This window comes from Bidens hawaiensis, unplaced genomic scaffold, assembly GCF_021521415.1.
Source record: "Bidens hawaiensis isolate Kalapana, Puna unplaced genomic scaffold, B.hawaiensis_p1.1 tig00013977_1, whole genome shotgun sequence".
Classification (NCBI taxonomy): domain Eukaryota; kingdom Viridiplantae; phylum Streptophyta; class Magnoliopsida; order Asterales; family Asteraceae; genus Bidens; species Bidens hawaiensis.
The window spans coordinates 14,036-39,099 of NW_027492194.1; the positions used below are offsets into that span (position 1 = coordinate 14,036).

The window sequence follows — 25,064 nt, forward strand, 5'->3', positions numbered from 1 at the left end:
TGACTATGATTGGAAAAAGAATTGAAATGATAGATTATTATTGATATATATATATATATCTTAAATTGAATTACGTAAGTTGAAAATATGGTTTATATAGAATATATAGAATGATAATTTTCATACTTTTAAATTTATGAAATGACGTTATTGGTGTGCATAAAATCGAAAAACTCAGACTAATATAGCGGAACTGAAACAAAAACTGATGGTTTGGTTTTTATGCTTTTATAAAACCGACTGTGTTTCAATTTTATGTGTAATTATAACTAAAAAACGAGCCGATATTATAGATTTTCACTTTTAATATTGAAATTTAAGTAATTACTGGTATTTAACTATTTATAATAATTTAACCCAAATGTATTAACGCTAAATGTATAATAAACAAATAAATTATTCACTAAGAAAATAAATTTTGGCCTAATTAAATTCATTATTTTTTGCCAATCATTTTTTTCAAGCCAAAATTTTCTAGTACAAATGGCAAAATAAAAAAGAAAATCTAATCCAGCGAAAACCAAAAAAAACTTAAAATGACGGTTTTGAAGCTAGATACTGCGATTTCAATTTTTGATTCTATTTAGCCCAACCTATGTACACCCCTAATTCTAATATTATTAACTAAAAATAAGCTAATCTAGACACTAAGTAATAATTCTAGACCCTTAACTTAACTAAAACTACTAACCGGCAAGTGAACCGGTCGACTCTAGTACAGCCAAGTAAGTCCGGATATCGAACCCACGAGACTCTTTAAATTACGTAACTAGCCAAATTAGACTCTACTAACTGACGCGACTATTTATTTTATATATTAAGGGGGGTTTATTAATAATACTATTAATTAAACTAATATTAAAATCTAATTAATAAAAAAACAAGTAAAAACGACAAGAATATTTTTATGAGTTTAAATCAAATGACGATGAAAAACCACCTAGGCTGGAATCTCCAAAGTTTCATTTATCAATTAATTGGAAAATACTTGTTATGGAACCGGGATCATAAAATAGTCACTTAAAAGAAAACCCAAACAGGACCCTTGACCCTTCAAGAAGACACCTATGAGTTTTTATTAAGTTCTTAAAAACACCAGTTTTAATATTAGACTTCCTTACGGTTATCTAATTAATTATGAAAGAGTACCTTTATAGTGAAATCCTACCTTACAGCGCGGAAATCAAAGGTAATTTGACAAACTTAATTGACTCGCTAAACAATATTAATTAATCAAATCTAGACGGACTCCTTACGAAGAACTAAATCTAGCAATCTCAATCAACAAAGATCTAGTAATAACCTATCACCTTACAGCTTTCTAGGTTAGCAGCACACTTTTATTTGTTTGACTAATAATATTATTCCTATGGTTTTATTGCAAATTAACCACGAACTAGTCAAGAACACACAGTAAGTGACCTAACAAAATCCTATTATATGACAGACAATCACCAAGGATAATGTGGAATAATAGAACTAGAATAACCAAAACCAAGTACGCACACGCATCAGTCAAATAAACCAAATAATTTACTGAATCATAAAACCATAACGAAAAGCAAATTCCAAATAAAATCAAACGTCAACAAAAATTCATCATAACCTAGGCGGTCTAAAGTTTTAGCCAACAACCATACTCAAGAACAAACCAAAATAAATATGTTCAAATAATAAATTCATGATGAAAATAATAGATTCGAACCAATAATAATGATGTTTGGTTGAGTAGGTGTTGAACCCAAACGCTCCTTCCTCGAACCAAGTGCTCTTCTCTCTCAAAACCCCTTTCTTGCGTTGCCCCCTTCTGTTCGTTCGTAGGGGCTGTGTGATTATCAGCCGACCTCACCCTTATTATTTTCACCTCCTTCCTTTCATTCTAACCGACTGTTTATTTTTGTGATTCATGGGCCAAGCCCAACTATGTGCAACAATCCAATTCCTTTTGATCTTTCTTTTCTTCTCGTTTTATATGGTGTAGCCCATGCTTTCATTTTTAATTACTTTGGATCATTAGAAAAATTGTCACCTGCCAAAACCACACAAACATTAATAATAATAATAATACTTATCATCATAACTTAGTAAGCATTCTTACATTACGAGTATTAGTATTTTTTCAAAGCAAACCAACTAATTTGACCAGCATGTCACGTACCATTTTCTCACATTGCCATCTTAATTAAATTGAAGTCATTAGAATATAATTTGGTTTAAACACACCATTTAAATAAAAACTAACTTAAACACGATTAAAAAGTGTAAGAAATATTTGCATAATATATGTCTGAAGCTCATATCACACGTACTTCTAAACTAACCACTTACAAATTTGATCAAACCCTAAAAAATTGATGTTTGTTTGAAATTTCTTTAAAAGATATCTATCATATGTGAATCACATTTTTACTCTTAGAAGAAGACTTCAAAAATTCGAAATCCGGAAACAAAACATATCTATGATATCTTTTATTTGTCTCTATTTACATTAATTCTTTATATTGTTGCCTCCCTCTCAAGGGCGGCCCAACCATTTTGAAGGCCTAAAGCGAAAACAAAGTTTGAGGCCCTTACCAAAAGATAGAGCTAGAGATTATAAATTTTAATTTTAAAATTCACCAAGCAATTGCAATTTTCATATATAAACTACAATATTTTCAGTTCTATATATATTACAATTTAAGGTATATACATGTGTTTCAGAAAAGTTTTGGAAAGAACCATAAGAAAGTTAGAAATAAGTAGATAAAGAGGTGAACATGAAGTAACTAATTAAAAAAAAGAATATTTAGAGTAAAAAGGTGACTATGAAGTAACAAACTAATTAAATAAAGAATGGTTTGGAGCGTGGATCGAACCTGTGTGGGTTGGATTTTGAAGGTGGAAAGGAAAAACATGACTCTACCCACTACGCCAAACTACAATTTTGTTAAACTTGGCAGTTATCTATAATAAATATCCGACTTTTTATATATATAAATACGTAACTTTATTTAACGGAGGCCCTAGTTTTTTGAAGGCCTCAAACCCTAGCTTTACCTAGTAATACTGTAGGGCCGGCCCTGCTCCCTCCCTCTTATGATGTATATCTAGCTTTATTAAAAAAGTGTTTTGTAACGGTGATACAGTATTTATTACAATCATTTGTAGGATATGATAGCATTCATGTGTGTGTTTACACATCCATACCAAAAACATATATGCACCTTGAGAAGCCTTTTATGGTCTTAAACAAACTCCACATGTATTAAGCACATGTTGTGCACGTATTCTTAATAGGGTTTGTTGGCAGAAAGAAAGTTCATACGTCTATGTATACTTATCATTGTGGTAACTGGTAAGCAACATGTTGGGTCATGTGAATGGATATAGCATATTAGTGTTATTGTAATATCACGTACAATATACTATTATGCTATACATAAGATCAATTATATGAAAGGTGGTATATGTATAGATCAGCCGCTCGACCCATATATAAAAAAAAAATACAACTTAGTGTAACCTTATTCGCCAAGCAAGAAACAAGTGGAAAAGCTTTTTCCTGTTATCTTATGTGTGTCATGTTTAATTTATGACCGAGGCTTCATTCAAGGGTTCTATACACCAAATTAAGGTTTTGATTTTTGGCAAACATCGTAATAAATGAAGTGTATTCGTGGTTGAAAAAAATGAAAAAACGAGCTTTATTCTTCAAAGTGGATTTTGAAAAGGCATATGACACGCTCAATTGGGGGTTTATTGATTCGGTGATGGAACAAATGGGGTTTCCGCCACTTTGGAGGAAATGGATAGCCGGGTGTCTAACTTCGGCTCGAACTTCAGTTCTTGTCAATGGGTCTCCCACAGTTGAGTTCGATGTGCGTAGAGGGATTAGACAAGGTGATCCGATGGCGCCGTTTTTGTTTATCATAGCCATGGAAGCCCTCCACATAGCCATGGTGAAAGCTAGAGAGACTGGCCTCATTCATGGCTTGCGACTGCCAAAAGACGGTCCAAATCTAACTCATTTCTTTTTTGCGGATGACGTTATGTTTTTGGCGGATTGGTCGGTTAAACTTCCATAACTTAGCACGAATACTCAGATGCTTTCACCTATCCTCGGGTTTAAAGGTAAATTTTGAAAAAAGCAAAGTCTTCGGTGTTGGAATAGATCAGGCGGGTATTGATGACTTGGCTGGTATTTTTAACTGTCAGTCGGGTGCTTTTCCTTTCACGTATCTCGGTCTTCCTGTTGGATCCAATATGAATCTTATTATCGTTTGGTGGTAGGTTGACACTGTGCAAGGCCGTTTTAGGAAGTTTGCCAACTTACTATTTATCGATCTTCAAAGCTCCTATAACCGTGATAGAACAGTTGGAACGGGTTCGAAGATGGTTCCTTTGGAAAATTATTCGGAATAATTCAAAGATTGCTTGGGTCGCGTGGGACAAGGTTCTTGCTCCAAAAAGTTTTGGAGGGTGCGGTCTCGGTAGTATTAGAGCGGCGAATATTGCACTTCTTACAAAATGGCGTTGGCGTTTCCGAACAGAAAAAAATAGATTATAGGCCCGAGTCGTTTCGGCGATCCATAGTGGTACTAGAAGTTGGAAATCCGTCCCGGTGAAGGCTTCGATCCCGGGTGTGTGGAATAATATTTCGAAGGTTAATGATGATTTAGCAAATGCATCAATCGACGTGGATGGTTATTTTATACCACGAATTGGTAGAGGTAATGCACACTATTTTTGGCTTGATCAATGGGGTTTGGAAGATAACCTCAAGAACTTGTTTCCAACTCTGTTTGCCTTGGAAGTTAACAAATTCTGCACGATTGAGGAGAGACTAAGCTTAGTTCAAAGTGATAGTAGTCCGCGTTGGGCATGGAAACGAGGTTTGAATCTGGTCGAAAGACAACTCCTTCAAGTATGTTGGGGTCGGGTTCAACAACTGCTCTCTGTTTCGTATGAGGATGGGGGTTGGTTCTGGGGCGAGGATGGTTGTAATGCGTTTTCTACCAAAGGGCTACGAAGGGATATTGAATCTCTTATGTTTGGGCAAGAAAATTATGTGCATCAATGGCTGAAGTGGGTTCCAATTAAGGTCAACGCCTTCATATGGCGAGCGGTTGTTAATAAAATTCCAACCATGGAGTCGTTAACTAAAAGGGGCATTCAAATACCAGATGCGATGTGCAAAAGATGTGGGAGCTCAAATGAGGATATAGACCACCTATTCTTCGGGTGTAGTATGTCAAGAAGAGTGTGGGCTGGTATTCATCAGTGGACTGGCCTCAAGGTGGATGAATGCAACTCGCTTAACCAAGTGGTTTCTTTCCCGTTTGCAATGTCAATCGATGGTAAGTCAAGGAACGTGGTCTACGCGATTATTTTATCTACGTGTTGTTGGATATGGAAGGCCCGAAACGCAAAGGTTTTTAGAAGCGAAAATATTGGAGCGGAGAAGATATTGGACAACATTAAAATCAGCTCGTTCACGTGGCTCAAACACCGTGCTAAGATGGCTACTGTTGAATGGTCTAGTTGGTGTTATTTTGATTGGTCTTGGTCTTAGTTGTTGTAAGGTGGCATTATGTTTGTTTTTTGTTTTGGTTGGTTCTCATTTGTGATCTGTACATTATTTTGGGCTTAGCTACTTGCTAGTGCCTTTTAATAGTATTGCTGTTCAAAAAAAAAAAACGTACTATGATTGTTAAAATTTTATTACTTTTGATTTTAGGTGAACATCATGTTATTATACTTCTAATGATTGTTTAAGGATAAAATGACTACCATGATTTTAATACTTGGTTAGAAACCGATCAAACGAAAGACTAAATTTAACCAAACCATTTAAAATTAGACCGAATTTCGTTGGTTAAATTAACGAAACTGAACTTATTTATTTGTCCCATTAAAGTATGAGAAAACCGAATACAACAAACTGAGGAGTGAGGAAGGTAATAAGTAAATTGAAATCTTTTACTTCTAGATTGTGGAATGATTTCACATATATAAATTAAACTTACCATTGGATCAATGTTACTATCAATCTTACGTCCCATGCATTGAAGATTGAAAGGTTAAAAAGTTTGTGTAGAGTTCAATATTCCAAAATGATTAATAAATCGAAAACTAAACTGTACCGAACTATTTAAAGCCAAACCGAATTAGTTATATGGTTTTAAGAAGTGCAATTCTGCTTAAGCGAGAAAGCCAAATTAATATAAGTCCATTATAAAACCAAGAAAACTTAATCGAATAACCAAATGAACCCGAAACACCCTCCTTATTAGAATTCAGGTTGTTCGTGTCTGGTCTAAATGTTTAAAATGTCTAAGGTGAGAAATTGAAACCCAAAATGATGAATACCTGTAACACAGTCACAGAAACATTAAAACGTATCATCCTTGAAAGATAATTAATAGCACTTGTTTCTCCATCTGTTAGTGTTAAAATTGAAAGAGAACTTACAAAACAATATAAAGGCGCATCTAGTGTAGTGGTATCATAGTACCCTCCCACGGTACTGACCGGGGTTCGATTCCCCGGATGCGCAACGTTTTTATTATATATTTTTTTTTGCCTTTGGTGTTGTTTGATGGCTTTAACAATTTAATTTAAACTAAGCTCATGGGCTGGCTGCAGTTATGGTATGTTCTGTGGACTATATACATAACTTGTGGTTTGTGATGAATATCATTACGTTAAAGCTTAGACAGTAGTCACAACACCCTAACCCCCTGGAAACGTTGGCACCACCATCGATGGTCATTTGACCGCTGACTGTTGTCACTGTTGTTCCCACGTGCTAGGTTAAATTGTTGTACCGTGGAATCTCGCGAAAAGGTTTCATTTCTGTGTTCATATTGATGTCCAGTCTTCTTTTTGTTTTTTTAAAGACCAATAATATTAAAAGCGAAAAGGGACAACTAGTAAGGAGCAAGAATCCCGAACATACAAGTAGATAACACAAGCAACTAAGTATAAAAACACACTATAAAGGAAAACAAAAAAATTACGAAAGCAGGTCACTTAGCCATATTCCCATTTCCAATTGGAATTCCTTAGTCAAGGGCTCATTCATTTATTAAATTAGTGCTACGACCCGATATTAGAAATGCGGCTATCCAATTATACGGCTTGTTTGGGAGCCCATACTTTCGATCACCATAATAAGAAACTCCAGATTCAACGTGTCATATGCCTTCTCAAAATCGATCTTATATAACATCAGTTTCTATCTGACTTCTTGTCCCAAAAGATAATCTCGTTCACTATCAAAGGCCCTGAAGGATATACCGACCTTCAGCGAAAGTTGTTTGCACCACCCTTTAATCTTAAAGGCTTAAAGCCATCAATTTGGGGAAAGTTAGTTCCATTCCATTTGCACCTTAGTCTATGACATTAGCATTAACTAGGTTTTACTATACAACAATGCAATTTGAGTTTAATTTCATTTATTGATGCATGAAACTGATATAAAATGTCGTTCTTGATATATTAAAACTAATCTGAACTATATTCGGAGTTGTTGTCCAAAAAGAAAAAAAAAAAGAAAAAAACTATTCGCTCAACAAGTTTACATGTTTTAAGTACTTTGGTTGATCATTGAAATTTTAGTCAATTAATATTTTAAGCATAGATATAATTTTTTTAATAATTTTTCTATAAGTGAGTTGAAATCACACTAATATTTATAGCAAATCAAGTAACATTTTTGTACATACCGATCACTACATCACATATCTGCTTTAATTGTTTATATAGAAGAATATTCTTTGTTGAAAGTTTTTTATTTTTATATTAATTAGCTATTTTATATCAAATAGTTATTTAGTTACATATGAAACAAACCATTTTATTTATTACATACTTACTTTACATGAGTATATTATTTTTTGTTAGTTACTATATTACTCGTTTCACGCGAGTTACGATTTATTACCTTATCTTAATGTGAATTGCGACTTATAGTATTGTCAATTTTGTCTTTTATAGTTTATAGGAATTATATCATTTGTTTACGTATAGCAGATAAAAAATGATGGGTCCTACTACTTACTTATGGATCAACGAAATATAGCAAAGAAACAACACACATTTTCTTTAGTAACAAAGACAATGAGACTTAAAGCAAACAATTACAAAACAAATTAAAAACCCAAATTTACTGGAATTATTCAACTTTGCAACCTCATTATCTCATTACTTATCTTTCTGAGGAGTGCAACTATATTGTCTAAAGCTAGTTTTCTCGCAACCAATGTAGGATCTTCGTCCGATTGAGCATGCTCATGATGTACCATATATTTTTTCATCACTTTTTCTACTATAGGAGCCCACATGGGTCACTATGTGATGAAATTGTAACTGTGAATTGGCAACCAACCTTTTTACTACATAGTCAAAGTACACCATCATGAAATTCTTAATGCCAAAGGCAGTTTCTATCTGTGTGACGCGTAGCTAGTTAAATGTCTCACTTTAATGTCGTTACCTATGCATCAATGTTTACAACCTCCTGACCTTGTTGAAGATTGAGTTTTACGTTCTTCTTCTATTTGGGTAGCAAATTGCGGATTGCTTGTATACACAAGATCCTTTTCAAGATCAATATGCTCTTGAATTTTTCTTTCGAATGCTTTCTTTACTTCATGCATTAGCTCCCTAGCAATCCATTCTAAAGGGCGATGCAATGCCACATGGTCAATTGCCTCTTCTCGAAGAAGTCTCCCAATGACCATCTCTAGGTACCCCATGAGGCTTGTCACAAAACTTTCTATGGTTAAAAACGCAAACGAGAACTGATCTTCCAAAATCGGCTTGAGATTGTTGTAGACAAAATCCGAGAGGTTTGGCCAATTTCCGGATTGCAAGATACCAATCTCACGAATCAGAAAGGGCTCCTCTGTGTTTACTTTAAGTTTTTGCAAGTTATATAAAACATTTGAAATCTTGATTCAAGTTAAGTAGCCACGTGCATGCCCGGCTCTTTTTGAAACTCGGTGTAATCCTTTAGAATGAGTTTCTTGAGGGAAGAGCTAGCGGAAGTAACGAATGAGGCAATCGCCGCCATAGATTCAGTGGCGGATTCAAACGTATTTTGACATCGTCTCAACTCAATCTTAGAGCTCGACAAATCAGACTCAAGTTTTGTGAAGATTTCACAAGATGGGCTAAAAAGGAGACTCATAATGCCAAGAACCAGATTCTTGGAAATTGCTTCATACCCAACAAACCTTTTATCAACTTTAGCTAAAAAGGCAGAAACCCTTTTGAAGCTCTTCTCATCTCTTACGGTTGTCATGTCATGCTCCACATAAAAGAAGCCAAATGGGTCTTCGATAACCATTCTAGTTGAAGTTAGTTTCGTAACCAAGGTTTCTGATGATGAATCCAACTTGGTGAATACAGTAAGACCATAAAGATCGGATTCTTTCATAATCTTTTTTGATAGAGATTTAGTGACATCTTGTATTGAACAACCCAAGACATTTAGAATGATGTATTGGGTGTCCCTTGTGTATTTGCCCATATAACCTAAAATAGCAGATAATTAACAAAACTTATCAGTATTAATATAATATAATATATTAACAAAACTCATCGATCTTTATTTTTGGCACTTAACAAGTTATATCTTGTCAATCTCTTTGACGAAATTAATATTCTGTCTAAAAGTAAATTTGCATGAAGATAAGAGAGAACAATTTTAAACTCTTACTGCAAATTAAATTCATAACGCTCAATAAGTTACGGACTATCACTTTCCTCTATAACAAAATTAAAGTCACCGGAAAAGTTTAGAAAAATATTTCCTTAACACAAACTCAAGGGTTTTTAAGCATGACTGTATGTAAACATGTATATATAAAACTAGTATAGGATTAAGAATTAGATGGTACCTACATAAAGACAATCGAAAGCTCTCCGGAAAATACAACATGAGAAAAATGGTCAATGAGAAAGAGTGAGTTGTGTGAGGTTGGTGCAACACATAAAGAGTATATGACTATTATTATTAGACCATGAGTAGTCATAAAGCCTCATCCTTGGACGTTATGCATCATATGATGTCTAGTCAGAGTTATGGCTTTTTACAAAAAACAAGTGTAGTCATAACTTTCCATAACTTTGTTTATTTGTTTTTTTAATTATCATGCCTATTAACTTTGTTTATCAGCGTTATCAACAAAACGCTACCAAAAAACAATTAACCAAAAAGCCTCCATAAAGCCAAGGGGGCGGTGTTCCCAGGCCTTATGACCCATAAAGCCCTTATAAAGCCCCCCACTACGGATGATCTTATGGTTATTCAAGTAGAGAGGACAATGATGGTTCATAGTTTTGGGCGTAAAATCCGGCATCCTTCAATGTCAAGTCGTTTTCATTGTACTTGTAAGATGAATTAATACGCATGCTGAACTAAACCAGGAATAGTACTTTGAGTAAAGTTAAAATACAACAGGAGACACAAATGAGAAGTGTGAGAGTGATTTGTGGTCACACAAAAAACTTTCAACAAAAAATTTAAAAATAAATAATAAAAAAATCATAACTCAAAATATAAATAAAAAACGAAAAAAAATTACAAAAACCAAAATGTTAACCCCGTCACTCACGTTAAAAAAATCAACGAAAATAATCAATGCCGAAAATGAACAAACAACACAATGATAAATAAAAAATGACACAATATGTCAAAAAAATTTAACACAGTGCCGAAGAAAATATAACACAATGTTATGTAATATAACTTAATATCAAGAAAAAAAGACACAATGTTAAGGAAAAATAAAACACAAGAAATGACGAAAATAAACACAATGATATATAAAAAGACACAATGATATTTTTTCCTCAACATTGTGTTTTTTCCATTATTTATTTATTTATTTTATTATTTTTTTAGAACGAGGAAGATGGTAGAAACATTTTTACGTTTTTACATTTTTCATTTTTTTATTTAAATTTTGAGTTATGATTTTTTTTATTAATTTTCATTATTTTTTTTTGAAGAGATTTTTTGTGTGGCTAAAATCTTTCTTATCCTTCTCATTTTTGTCATCCTTTATAGAATAACTTGACATTAGTAGTTGATAACTTTATTGTCTAGATAATTTTAATTCCAAAACCAGCTTTCAAATCTTGTCTCTTATTTCTTGTTCAGTGGTTAAGTAGCTTTCAGACCAGTTAGATAAAGCCCATTTTTACAATAGCCATATCACCTTTTGCCTATATGATTCGTATAGTGCTATACGGGTCGTATAGCATCTGAGTTGTCAACTTGTGTCGGACATTGTCGGTCATTATTTCTAGTGTCTTGTATAGCCCCAACCGTATAGACAACATTATTTGTTTATTTTTTAGGATGAGTAACTACTGAAATATTGAATAATATAATTTGATAAGTTGTCTATTTAAATTTACATAAAATACTTGGCTAAGTAATTTATAGTTGTACTCAGAGAACCTTCGTTTAAGATTACATTATGTTACGCTTTACTATTGTCACAACAATCACAATCAATGATTAAGCATACAACAAAAAATTTGGCCAAAAAATACCGATAAACATCTGGTCCATATGCATAAAAATAAAATCTCTAATATACATCATCTTCTAAACAAAGTTTTCTATACGGTCGTATTGCCCTATATATATGGCCCGTATAGATTTTATGGTGTACAAGGTGCTATACAAGCAATTGAATACCTATACTGTCGTATAGGTTGCAAAAATTGTTTGTTGTCCCCTATGTACACTTGTCAGTCATACGTAGCCTATACGGCCTGTATAGGCTTACGTAGGTGGTGTATGAAGATCACATCACTTTACAATTTTAGTTGATCCTTGGAACTAGAGAGAACAATTTTCAGGGTTGGTGATCTCAATTGATTTCCGGAGTACAAATAAAGGAAACTGGGATAGAAAAAAGACAACATGTTTTTTAAAACGTCTCGTTTTGTTTTTTATTATTTTTGAATAACTTATTGGGGATTTTTTTTAGTTAAAACAAATTGGTTTAGTCTTGGTAAGTAATTGGTTTTTTTTTCATAAAAAACAAAATTTATTCTTATGGTACCTGAAATAAAACATGAGTTTGTGATAGTTTAATAAAAATATGGTATAAACTGGATTACACCAAGTACGTTTGTTTGTTTGAGCTAGTTCCAGAGTTTCACAGTCAAACTAGCCTCGATAGTGTGTTCTTCAGCCCATGAGCTTATTTAAACTGTCGGCCACATACAACACCAAAAGCAAAACTAAAAATAATTAGAGAATGCGCATCCGGGGAATCGAACCTTTGGGATTATGGGTTATAGATGACATAATTTGATTTGAGAGTTCATATATATAAGCTTCTTGCTTATCCTCGGTCACTATTAAAAAAAACCTATTTAAAAACCCATTTGATGTACAAATAGGTTAAAAATGGTGAACCTTAAGAAAATTTGGGTAAACTCGACTTGGCCCGCTATCAACTTATCAAGTTAAAATGCTTACTTTTGGTCTCATATTATAAGAAGTTGTCAATTGGTTTATACGAAAATGAAAGCTTTTAATTTATCACATGATAAATATGGAAGAAAACGCATGACACTATGTTTATGGTTCGTGTGACGTTAGATCCTATACGGCTCGTATAGATTGAAAAAAGCTGTCATCATATCCACCGCGTATGAATGTCAATAAAAGTGGGCTATACGCGTATAGAGTTACTCACACACCAAGAGAATGGTGTTTGAATATAGCATCCCTTCTCAAATACTTATTTTAAATTGAAATTAGAACCAAATCTTTTAAAAAAGAAAGAACAAAGTTCTTCTTTAACTTCAAGTAACACCCTAACTCCGGTAAGGCTAACGTGTTACTTATACAAAATCAGACTACATAACATGGTTTATATTTTAATCTATAAGTTGTTTCATCAATGTCTTTTAATCTCTCAATAATTCCATGCCCTAATTACAATAAAACATTTAAAACCTCTCTAGTTGCTCGTTGTATTCTCTCAGGTCACCAGATTGTTTTATTTGTAAATGGAGTCTTCTCATGCATTTTACTCGAATTCACGACTACGGGTCTCACCAAACCCAGATAGCTTTTAAACGGGTTATAACATCTCATTAAATTAAAAACAAATCTCACCAAATATTTGATATGAAAAATCCTATAAAATAAGGATATACTAAAAGTTAATATCCGATATTTAAAAAAGATATTAATTATAATTAAAATAATTAAAAACAATTTTTTGTAAAAAAAGAAGTCAGTAATTGGTTTCACCAAACCCAAATAGCTTTTAAACAATGTTATTTAATCTCAGTTATTTGTGAACTACTTTCATCATCAATTACTAAATATATTATTAACTTCCTTACAACAAATAAACTAAAAATGAAAAAAGAATTTAAATATTAGAAACGAATAATTTAAAACAAACTCCGTAACACGGGGATAAAAACTAGTAATAATAATTTAAAAAAAGGAATAAACTAAAAAGAACCTTAGCAAATTTTTGACTAGTGAGCATATGGGATTATAATAAAAATGACGTATTTTATTTTAAGCATAAAAAATTTAGTTTTCAAAATCTTTCTCCATGTAAATGTTTCAAATGTTTTCGATTTTTAAACTCAAATCTTATCGTGTAGCAAATATCAAAATAATAAATAAAAAGCAAAAAATAAAATAACCATATCAGGTCGATCAGAACTTTAATACGTTATTTGAACAAGCATGCCTTCTGTAGAACAAACAAGTGCCTCAAATGGCAATTAGAGGTCTTGTAGGATAATCATGAGTCCAGTTGGACTAACAAAAGTCTTGTAAGATTGTTAGTGTCCCGTGGGATAGGCAGCGGTCCCTTAGGACTATAATTTTTTTTAATGTGAATCATGTTCATGATGGCTTCTTATTTTTTTCGCTACTTAGGGTAAGGATGAAAACAGTACCGTATGGTATCTATATCAAAAATACTGATATCAAATTTCTGTAAAAGTGGATACTGAATAACGTAACAAATCTTTTGGTACGGGATGTGTACCGGTGCTCGTGCAAAATGTTCATCTCTATGTGCTATTGGTATCATGCCAATATTTGTAACAAAAATACCAATACCAAATTTATGAAAAAGTGGATATCAAATCCCATACCGAATATATCGGTACATGTACGCGGGTATTCTTGCCGGTATTATTACAAAATGTTAAAGTTGCCGGTATTATTACAAAATGTACGCGGGTATTATTACCGTTAATGAAAATATTGATACCAAATTTCAGGAAAAGTTGGTATCGAATACCCAATCGTACCAGTACGCGATACCTGTTGTAGGGTGGTAACTGATTTGGACCAATGCATTATTTGTTCCTCTTATAAGGAATTAATAAACTACAAGCTAAAACCAATGCATTATTTGTTCCTTTTTATTAAACAACTAGGATTTTACCCGGTGCGTTGCACCGGGCAAATTGGTAAAATCTGGGTGGTAATGGAATAGAATAAAAAAGAAAATTAGCATCCGGTCGGTTTTCGTTATGTTCGTTATGGTACCGGAACTAAAACAAAAAAAACAAAGGGCATCAAAACCCTAGCATTGTCAGTCCCGGACGTTGTGTAGTGAGTTTACACGAATCCAGTCTGCATCTGTTACGTAAACAAAAACTGGCGTTTGGTCGGTTCTCGTTACGTTCGTTATGTTACCAGTACTAAAAAAGAAAGTCAAAATGGTATGGAAAAGTTTGGTGCCGCCACTTGGCTAGTGACACCAAACTTCTCTTTTATATTATATAATAATATCATCACTGTTTTGGTATTATCAACTAATGCAAGTCTTTGACATTCGTTTGGTTCAGTTCCTTTACTTATTCATGTCTATACTATTATGTATAATATTACCATTGATCATATAGTAGTCTAAAAGAAGCGTAAAGGATGTCAATTACGTTTACATACGTTGCATTATCAAAATTAAAACTAAAATATAAAAATATAAAAGGTCCGTGCCACTTGGTCCAATAGAAACTCAAGCGGCACCAAACTCTTTCTTTATAATATATAGTAATAAGCTAATTAGAAGTCATATTCACATATTTGTAATTAAGGTACTGAATTGATTTTAAATAACAATACTAGGTATATATATCATGTATTTAAATATGTAAAACAAAAACTGATGTGCTAAAAACGGTCTATAAAAACTTAACCTAACCTAGACACTCTAGTTTTAAATTTATAAATCTAGACTATCCTAATGCTAGACCACTAGACAGGCAAGTGTACCTATCAACTGTAGTAAAGCCTAATGAAGTCCGGATGTCGAACACACAGGACACTAGCGACGACTAAACTAGACTCTGACTAATAACTTAAATAAATAGATTTAATTGATTTTTGTGTGTTTTTTAACTATTAAATATAAACTAAATAATACCAGCTAATTTAAAGTAATAATTAAGAAAATATATATTTTTGAATTTATTATTTATTTTATTTTAAAAGCTAAAAATTAATTAAACTAATTACTTAATTAAATTAAAGTAAACTAGAAAATTAAATTTACCAAATAAAAACTTTAACAAATTCAAATGAGAGCAAGAGTTATCTAGGCAAGGAATCCGAATTGTGAAGACTCGGGATTTTATCGGTTACGGGAAAAATGCTATGGGAACCGGGAATCTAAAGGTATGAAACTCTAGGAAACTTAATGGATCCTTAATCACTCTCAAGGTGTCACCGAAAAAGAAAGCTTAGAGATCATGTAAAAACACCGGCTTATTAGTTCACCTGTCAGTTTATCAATTATGATTAATTACCCTATAAAACACCTAACCCGTCGGTTTCACTATCTCAATGCACCTAAGTACACGGGGTGGTTTTGAACAGTTTAAAGGACACGGGTAAACAGTGAAATTAAGGAAAAAATAGGCAAACCTCCTGTCAGATTATTTAACATAAAACCCTAACAACGCAGACAAACCCGACAACTTATCACCCGTCGGATATCTAAGCTAGTAAGAATATAAACTCCTAATAATATGCCAAAAATCAGTTTCTATGATAAATGAGCTCAATAAACCATAAACAAGTTGCAAACACACAGTAAACAACCCTAACATGCAACCTATAATCGAAAGACAATCAATCAAGTAACATGTGAAACATTCATTCAAGCACAAATCAAAAGTAAATACGCATGGGACACATCCAATAAAACTAATCAAAACTTTTAATTAATCAAAATCCCATAAACAAAACCCGAAAACCGACTAGTCCAAAACAATAAACAAAACATCATCACAAGCCTAGATAACTAAAAGATTTTAGCCAATAATCATGTTCAAGAACGAAAACAAAATAATTATAAAAGAGTTCATCGCAAAAGAATTAGAAAATAAGTTCAGCTACTAGCCTGCCTGGTTAAATTAATTGACCTGTGTGCTAGCCAGCTTAATTAATAGAGCAACTTGTGTGCCTGCTTCCTTTTCTTCCTTCGGACGAACACAACGATCCCCCCAAAAAAACAAAAACCTCCTGCCTGCTTGCTTGGTTATGTAATATTTGTCCCCACAAACCCTTAGCAGGCCTGACTTGCCTTTCAAGATTTCTCTTCTTTTTCCTTAGCTCCAAATATGGGCCGGCCCACCTTCTTCCTTTCTTTAATTCGATTTCATGTTATCTGTTGAAACAAAACAATTGATAAATTAAAATCAATATTCAACAGAACACTAAAGTTGACACCTACGCTGTTAACATATATAAACCAATGAGATATAATTAATTTTTATAACTAATTTATTCGTTACATTAAAATTTGATTTATATTTCAGTTCGTTAGACGCATTTCCTTTTAATTTAAATAATATATTTTTTTTAACTTGTTGTCTCTTGAAACCATTAAATTCCCATATGAACCAATCAATAATAATATTCAATAAAAACATGGCTTAAAAGTAACTAAAAATATAGGAAATATGTATAATAATATGTATATAATTTAACGCATATCAAAAACTAAGAGTAAATTATGCTTTTGGTCATTGTAATTTAACCAATTCACTCCAAAAAGAAATCTTTTGATATATCTGATACTAAGGTTTAAACTCTACAATTTTTTTGACAGAAAAAACTAACAGGTTAGGGGCTGTTTGGCAATAAGTGAATAATGATTAATAGACTCTGAGCCAGTAAGTGTTAAATTAGTAGTGGCTGCTTGTTAGCTTCTTAATGGCCATTAAGAAGCTACCTCTTAATTGTTCATAACCTCTTAATGGTTAAGAGGTAGCCTTAAGTTTGAATGGTTAAAGGTTTTTCATTAAGTAGCATTTTAAACAATAAAAATGTAGCCTCTTAATGACCGTTAAGTGGCTACCAAACACTATTTTGTAAACCTCTGAATGACTGCACAAAATGACTATTTTACCCCTCTGAACTATTTTGTGCTGAACGAAATATATCTGTTTGTTCAAAGCTCTTAACAACTGTACTAAATGACCGAACTCTTATTATAACCAACCAAAAATAAAACAAACTTTCTTTATAAACAACCAAAATACATCTTAAAGAACTTTATCAAGTCATTAATCCAATTAACTTAACAATACACTCACATATATGACACGCTTTCATTACTCGCATTTACGATACCAATATATGAGAGACATATATGTGTGTCATCGTATAATTTTTTTATTCTTTTTTTTTTTGCATAATTACTAATATTATATTAATGACACCAATATAACAACAAAAACTATCCATTTCATTTCTTCAATTAGTCTAATTCAAAATATTACAAATATTCTCAAGTTAACAAAAATATTGGTTAATATTCAATGCCATACATATCACTATCGAAAAATAAATTGTCGCATAATTCGACCATTTTTCTCGAACTGAATCAAAATCTGCCTACGTGTATTCGTCTTTGCCTCCCCGAACCTAAGACGAAAATTAAACAAAGAAAACGTTAAAAAATCCGATCGGGTTAAAACGAATTGTGTTGAAACAAACCAATATAAGCATAATCAAACAAATCAATTACACTTACATTATTATTGACGAGTATTTAAATCATTCACGAACGATCTCCTTCATGAAGTTTAAGACATAATAACCATACTTGGTACTTCCCGATTGAGTCGGACACTACAAAATTACAAACAATAAAATAAGACATATAATTAAGCTTTCTAGTGATTTATAAACGAGAATATAGTAACCTTATTTATTATTATTATTATTATTATTATTATTATTATTATTATTATTATCATGTCTTTCGAGCTCGGCTCTGTGTAAGTTCAACTAGCCAGGCTCGAGCCCAGGGAGGTCCCATTCTTGATGTCTTGATGAGCATTTGGGATGGTATCACCCCATGAATCTGGTAAATAATAAAAAGAAAATACACGGGTTAATATAACGGGTTTACAGGTAAAAATGAGTTATTTTCTGGTATGGTGTCCTCATCAAACATGTCAGCCCGATACAACTTCTTTAAAACCCGTTCGGCTGTTCCACTGTCATCCAAAAACACAACTTTGATGCCTTTCCTAAACAATATTTGGCCAACTGATAACATCATTAAAAGACAAACAAGAATATGTGATAGAAAGCAAAAGATGGAAACAAAAATAATGAGGTATAACCAACTGAACTTGCCTGCCCAGCTCAAGGATGTGACATCCTTGACTCCTAATACTTTTTACCGGTTTTAACTATCTATTCGGCAAATGCAAATGTTCCGTGCCATAGTAAAGTGGCATTCATCTGATGAAACCAAAACTCCCGAATGTCTAATTCCTGCCATCAAATATATATTAAAGGTATTATTAAGTGCATGATAAAACTTAGATATGGGGTTTATTAACTTGAGATAGTAATAGAGTAGTTGAATCAGTTTCTTTCCCACCATAAAATCTTTCCCACCATGAAAAAGTAAGGAAAACCTCTAACTAGTTGAATCAAATCAAAAGTATGAAATCAACATTATTGATAAATTGCATATGCAGGTAACTATAAAAAAATTACATGAATCACTAACACCGTCATTAATTTAGATAAGGGTAAACATGGCATCTTTCTCATTCAGCGATGTTTTTTGGCTGAATGGGAAATAGGTCATTCAGCCATTAAGATGTTACCTTTTTCTGAACTAAACACATGGTTTCATTCAAACTCAAAACAAACAGGCCCTTAGTTGGCTGGATTCAAAGTGCATGAGTTTGCTGACGTCGGGGGAGAGCAGGTGGGTTAATTTCGGAACCGGGGTTGCTAAGTGCATCCGCCTGTTAAACACATGGTGCAAAAAGTACTTAACTTGACAAATAATTATATGATGGCGTTAAGTGTATTAATTTCAATGCCTCGATTGATATAATCATCCCATCTAAGAATTACAACCTCATAATTACAATCACACGCTTTACATTTCCTGATAATGTAGGCAAGAGACGGTTATAAGAACTACTGCATCAACGTGCTAATCGAACCTGTGCTGATTGTCGTGCACCTGAAGCTAAGTGGGGTAAGTTCTTATATTTGCAACCTAATGACTTTACTTTTTTGTGAACGGTTTAAAGCATTTATTAAACATATGATGCATTCATATTTAAGATTTCAAATTAGCAAATTTAGGGATATCATATCTTATTTTTATCAACTGGAGCATTAAGATGCCATGAATCTTAACCCAAATTACAAGTCATTTATCATTTCTAGAACTCTTCATCAGAGACTCACGCAATGATCAAAAGTTAAAGAATAGGGAAACTTAGATGAAAGCCAAATTATGCACTAATGCACACATAGAAAAACAATTTAGAGTAACAGAAACATATAAAGCTACCCGCTTTATAAATCTCATGTGAATAAAAACGAGAAATCTTTGTCTTATCTGATAAATCAATCGCATGTAGCCAGTGAAATAGGTTGATCTAAAATTTCTCAAACTATTCAGAGATTAATCCAGTTGCTTATTATTTGTGAAGATTAAAATCTGTTTGAATATTTATTAAAATTCATTATTTATTCGAATTCATCATCCAGGTACGCAAATTATACAACAAAAAGTTATATTTATACATGTTTGTTTATATATCTATAATCATTATAGTTCATTTAACCACTTTAAGCTTTTGAATTTAAGGTAAGTCAAAATTGGAGTTTTATTTGCTTAAAATTTTGTGTCGTCCCACGCAGTCTCGGAGATCATTAAAGGCAGATACCGTCCCTCATAGTTGGTTTGATAGGTTGAATTATTGAACATTTTTTCTTGTGTCAAACATTTCAACCCAGGATACACGGTGAGGGAACCCATTTGACTTATAACCCCACATCAGTTGCTCATACAACCGATGTGGGACAAGTCACATACCTTGTAATGGTTTTAGTCTATAACAATACACCCTTGTGTCTTGCCTTCTAATGGACCATGCAAGGCCATTGGTATACAACAGAGGTTTCCATGCAAGACTTGGAAAATTATAACATGATATTGGGGTGCAATTGCTTCTTCCTCTTAGCGACATTCTTTGGAATTTTCAAAAAACTAGTATTATAGGTGAGGGAACCCATTTGGCTTATAAACCCAGCATCAATTTCCCATACAACCGATGTGGGACAAGTCTCATACCTTGCAATGGTTTCATTCCGCAACAATACACCCTCCTTAAGGGCCAATGTCCTCGTTGGTCACGGTTGGCTTCTTCCAGGCCACCACTCCGAGGTTGACTCTGATACCAATGTTACAAGCCAAACAAAACTCAACCCAAAAGAGTAGTCTCATAGGCAAGGGAACCCATTTGGCTTATAAACTCACATCAATTGCCTATACAACCGATTTGGGACAAGTCTCATACCTTGCAATGGTTTCAGTCCATAACACATAATATGTCTCAACTAAAACAGGAGTTGAGAGACCTGTTTAACCCAACCTATTAAGAATTCGTTTAGAATTTGAGATCATACACGAATCAAAAAAAATTTGGTAACAACAATGCTATTAATTTATTTTTATTACAAGTAAAAATCAGGCATTAATTTTCTGTATGTCCGTAAGTCAATAACAAGTATATTTTGAAAACCAAATTTAAATTTTATTTTAAAACACTCAAATACAAACGAGTTAACCATGTTTTATACAGCTAACCCGGACAATGAGCAAGACCGGCTTATTAAACGGGTCAACTCGATCATGATTCGTTTTGAAAACGAGTCAAGTTTGCCATCCCAGAACCTGACTCTTTTCGTGCCGTCTCTAACATGATTTCCTGTAATTTCTTTTTGCTTAAAATTTTGTCTTTGGTTCGTTACCTATGAGAGCTAAAATGGATGAGTAGGATAACATGTCAAAATTAGTCCTGAAACAGGCCAGTTTTGTTCGTTGAATTGAAGCGAATTGACATGCACACACTATTATTGTTTCCCCCGTATTTTGTTATTTTCATGAATAAATAGCGACCCAAACCGACAAAAATTAACCCTTTGACAAGGCCGGCCATAAGGTGTGGCAGGGTGGTCGACGGTCACAGGCCCGACACCCCGTTAGGCCCAATTTTTTTTTTAAATTAAATGTATTTTTAATAAAACAATATGTATATTTAATATTTAAATTCAATTACATAACTATTTGCTTGGTCTAGTAGCAAAAAATTATTACTCCCAACCAAAAGGTTATGGGTTCTAGTCTCATTTGAGATATGTTTAATGCTATATTTATACAAAAGTTTTTTACACAACCCAAATTATAATCAAGTAAGTTCATATAAAATTAAATTGTTTAAGTCCAACAAAATACTTCTTCTACTTAAGACCAAAAGAATTTTCGCCTTCGGCTCAATTTTTTTTTCATTCTCGGAGCCGGCCCTGCCCTTTGACCATTACAAAACCCTCCTAACCCACAAACTCAACATTTCATGTTTTAGATTGAAGGACCAAAATTGATGCAATACAGGTTTAAGAACTCAATAGCCAGAGTCGGAATCATTAAATTCGTGTCTGGCTTATTCAGGATCGGAATGTTTTACCATTCGTGCAACCAAGTAAACAGAAATCCTTCACTTTTAAAAACAAATGACCAAATCTAACATAATTTTCGTTCATGTGTTTAATTACTTTTTAATGATTTAGTGTATTTTAAGAATGCTACCAATACTCAAGAGCGAGTGGTCCAGCTTACTCACGTGGCAGGAAAACATATTGGAACGTGTTTTTTTGATCAGATTCTCCATCGTAGCGTCGGTAATTAGTGCATAACTTTGCGTAGCTAGCAGCCATTTTCTATGTATGGAATGTTGATGAACGGGGTATTGTCGCTTAATAAAGTTTTCTTATTAAAGTGACATAATATTTGTATTACATGGACCGTTCTCTATTTTCTATCATTTTTCGTTAAAATCAGGGGTTGGTGTTCACGGGTATATTTTCGCCACTCAGTGCCCTTTTAGAAACAACACTCTTTCAGTTGGTTGAAGATAATTTTATAGCAAAACAAATTAAAGATTAATTATATTTCAGAATAATTGATTTTGTTTTATGCCAATATAAAGATTCTCTAGTATTTAAGATCCATAGGAATTCTGTTTATCTAAATATTTGATGCTATTATTCATCAGACTTGTAAATTAGTGTAGTATGAAAGCTAGGGCGAGCCTACTTTCTAGATCCGTCTTGCATGATGAGAACATATCCCTTCGAGGATGTGCCTAACAATATCAAAATAACCAAAACACGATACGTGCATTCAACCCAAGTCTTAAAACAGAGGATGTGACAAACACAATTAAAATAACCAGAGTACGATACATGCATTTAACCCAAGTCTACATACAAACTATAAAATTAGAATCTAGTTTTTCAACAAACAAGGGATAAATGCTTTAGTTTTCCAGCAACATGAAACCAAAAACAGAAAAAGCTAACTTAATAATAGTAATTTCTAGTATCATCACCTAAGAACTTTAAGCTTCATAGCTATTAGAAAAAAGATACTGAAATTTAAACTGCCACCTTTTTATGATATTCTTGGCATTCTTCAGACAAGCAATTCTATTCTTCAAAGCGGCCTCATTGTAAGACACTCTGGGTTCCATGATAGGCAACTTATTATTCTCTGCAGCAATCTCCATATGCTTACTTAGGATCCCATTACCCAACATCTCAGTGATGATAGCAAAAAGATTTAGTGCACAATTATCAACCAATCTTCCAACCACAAACTCCCAGTATATATTCATTTGTTTTTTCAAGTCAAATGCTTTTTCTAAAAGTACCGGGGAAACTTCTACCAAGTGTTCAACACTAATTTCCCCAAAAGTTAGTTCTTTTGGGATCACAAGCTTGACATTTTTCATCCTTTTAACTTTTGTCTCATAATCATCATTGCATGAGTAGATAAATCTTTTCTCAAGATTAAGAAGTTCTTGCAACTTTTTCCTAAAATCATTCTTCAAATCTTCGGTCCACATTCTGCCAATATGTTGAAAGTATGGATGCAATTGCAGATGCTCTTTAGAATGGTCCACAAGAACGGTAACCACTACCAACCCAATGTAATTCGAGATGTCTGAAACAAATTCTTCTAAAACATCATATGCATAAGAAAAATTTTTATTTAATGCATTGCCGATAAGAGATGGAACATATTTTGCCGATCCGTGCCACTTTCTATCATCCAAGAGCTGGATTTCATCACTCAAAAACGGTTTTTCGATTCCAAGTTTTAAACTCCTCATATCATTTCTAAAAGTTGTAAATTTGCAAACCAACTTAGAAGCAGCATGCATTTTAATGTTTTGTTCATACTCTTCATATTTTTCTAAAAAAAATAGATTTTTTAATGAAAGAGTTGCTGAGTTAATAACCGATAAAATTGTAGTCATTGCATCACTTAGAGAGTCAAACTTTTTCTGAGTGCTTTTAATTTTAACCTTGGACATTTGGAGATCCGAGTCAATTCTAACGAGAAGTTGAGAAGAAGGGCAATAGATGATTGCTAACAAACCAAGAACAATCTGCTTTGAAATCTTTTCAAAACCAACAAATTCCTTTCCCACCATATTTATTATGACAAATTCTTCATTATCAATTTTGGTTTCAAGATCATCTTCAATAAAGAAATAGCCAAAGCGGGTGGGGTGATCAATTATTTTGAGGATTAAGCGAGAGATCATTTGCTTGGATGATGAACCAAGTTGTGTGAAAACTCTAAGTGTATGGGTACCTTGAGGATCAAGTCCAAACAAAATCTTTTCTGATAATGAGTCATCCAAGTTGGATGAACATGACAAAAGGTTTAAAAACAAGCACTCATGGGCTTTGACATACCCTTTAATATAACCTAAAAGCAGTACACATATGGTTATCACTACAAACAAGTAAATATTATAAACTCAAACGAATAATAATCAACACATTATTACCTTGAAAACGTGCGATCTCACTTATGTCATTACCCTTGTCATCTTGTTTACAGATTTCTGGTAGACAGAATATCGTCAAGTCACATAATACTGGTTGAACGACCGTCAAAATGACCTCTACATTTGACATGTCTAGTTTCGGCACCACTTCTTTCATATACTTTGAAATCACAAATTTCAAATCTGTCAGACACCTCTTTCTCTCGAGAAAGATAATATTTCTCACGAAATTGAAACAAGATCCTTCGAGAAGAAGGAAGGGTAGAGTCGGTTTTAAAGTTTAAAACTATTGGTATACCGAAATCAAAAGGTATACTCAACCCAACCAGTGCGTTGACGACTCTCGCTCCGGCCTTTCCTTCATCAAGAAGGACAATTTTAGGGATTGAGGGCTTGTAAATTGTAGGGAACGATGGGTTTCGAGCAAATACATTCATGTCCGAGAGTTCTTTAATCATCTCTAAAGGTTCCTTAAGCTGTTTTGTGTATTCTTCAAAGAGGTGGGGAGTTTTACCGCAGGACATTTTTTTTAGGTATAGTGATATCAACAACTACACGATGAAATTGTGAGAGGAAAATTGTGTGATCAAAAACCCTAAACCTCTTTTAAAGCGTTTCTAGTTGCATAGTAGATAATTATTGGCAAAGATTAATAA

General features: G+C 33.2%; 3 protein-coding genes and 1 non-coding gene across 4 annotated transcripts; 2 read left to right on the plus strand and 2 right to left on the minus strand.

Annotated features, from left to right (window-relative positions):
* The first annotated feature begins 3,671 nt into the window (after nucleotides 1-3,671).
* On the plus strand, nucleotides 3,672-5,554 carry LOC143545418 (uncharacterized). The gene is made up of 3 exons (XM_077037321.1): nucleotides 3,672-4,048; nucleotides 4,273-4,435; nucleotides 4,550-5,554. The coding sequence occupies exons 1-3, from the start codon at nucleotides 3,672-3,674 to the stop codon at nucleotides 5,552-5,554; spliced, it is 1,545 nt and encodes a 514-aa protein (XP_076893436.1).
* Nucleotides 5,555-6,467: 913 nt separating this feature from the next.
* On the plus strand, nucleotides 6,468-6,538 carry TRNAG-CCC (transfer RNA glycine (anticodon CCC)). Its single transcript has one exon. It is a non-coding gene; the product is annotated as a tRNA-Gly (tRNA).
* Nucleotides 6,539-8,486: 1,948 nt separating this feature from the next.
* On the minus strand, nucleotides 8,487-9,424 carry LOC143545434 (dynamin-related protein 4C-like). Its single transcript, XM_077037335.1, has 2 exons — nucleotides 8,968-9,424; nucleotides 8,487-8,890 (listed from the first exon to the last, which is right to left on the minus strand). Exons 1-2 carry the CDS (start codon nucleotides 9,422-9,424, stop codon nucleotides 8,487-8,489), a joined length of 861 nt encoding a protein of 286 aa, XP_076893450.1.
* A 13,523-nt stretch (nucleotides 9,425-22,947) lies between these two features.
* LOC143545435 (dynamin-related protein 4C-like) lies at nucleotides 22,948-24,565 on the minus strand. The gene is made up of 2 exons (XM_077037336.1): nucleotides 24,409-24,565; nucleotides 22,948-24,326 (listed from the first exon to the last, which is right to left on the minus strand). Exons 1-2 carry the CDS (start codon nucleotides 24,563-24,565, stop codon nucleotides 22,948-22,950), a joined length of 1,536 nt encoding a protein of 511 aa, XP_076893451.1.
* Nucleotides 24,566-25,064: the final 499 nt, after the last annotated feature.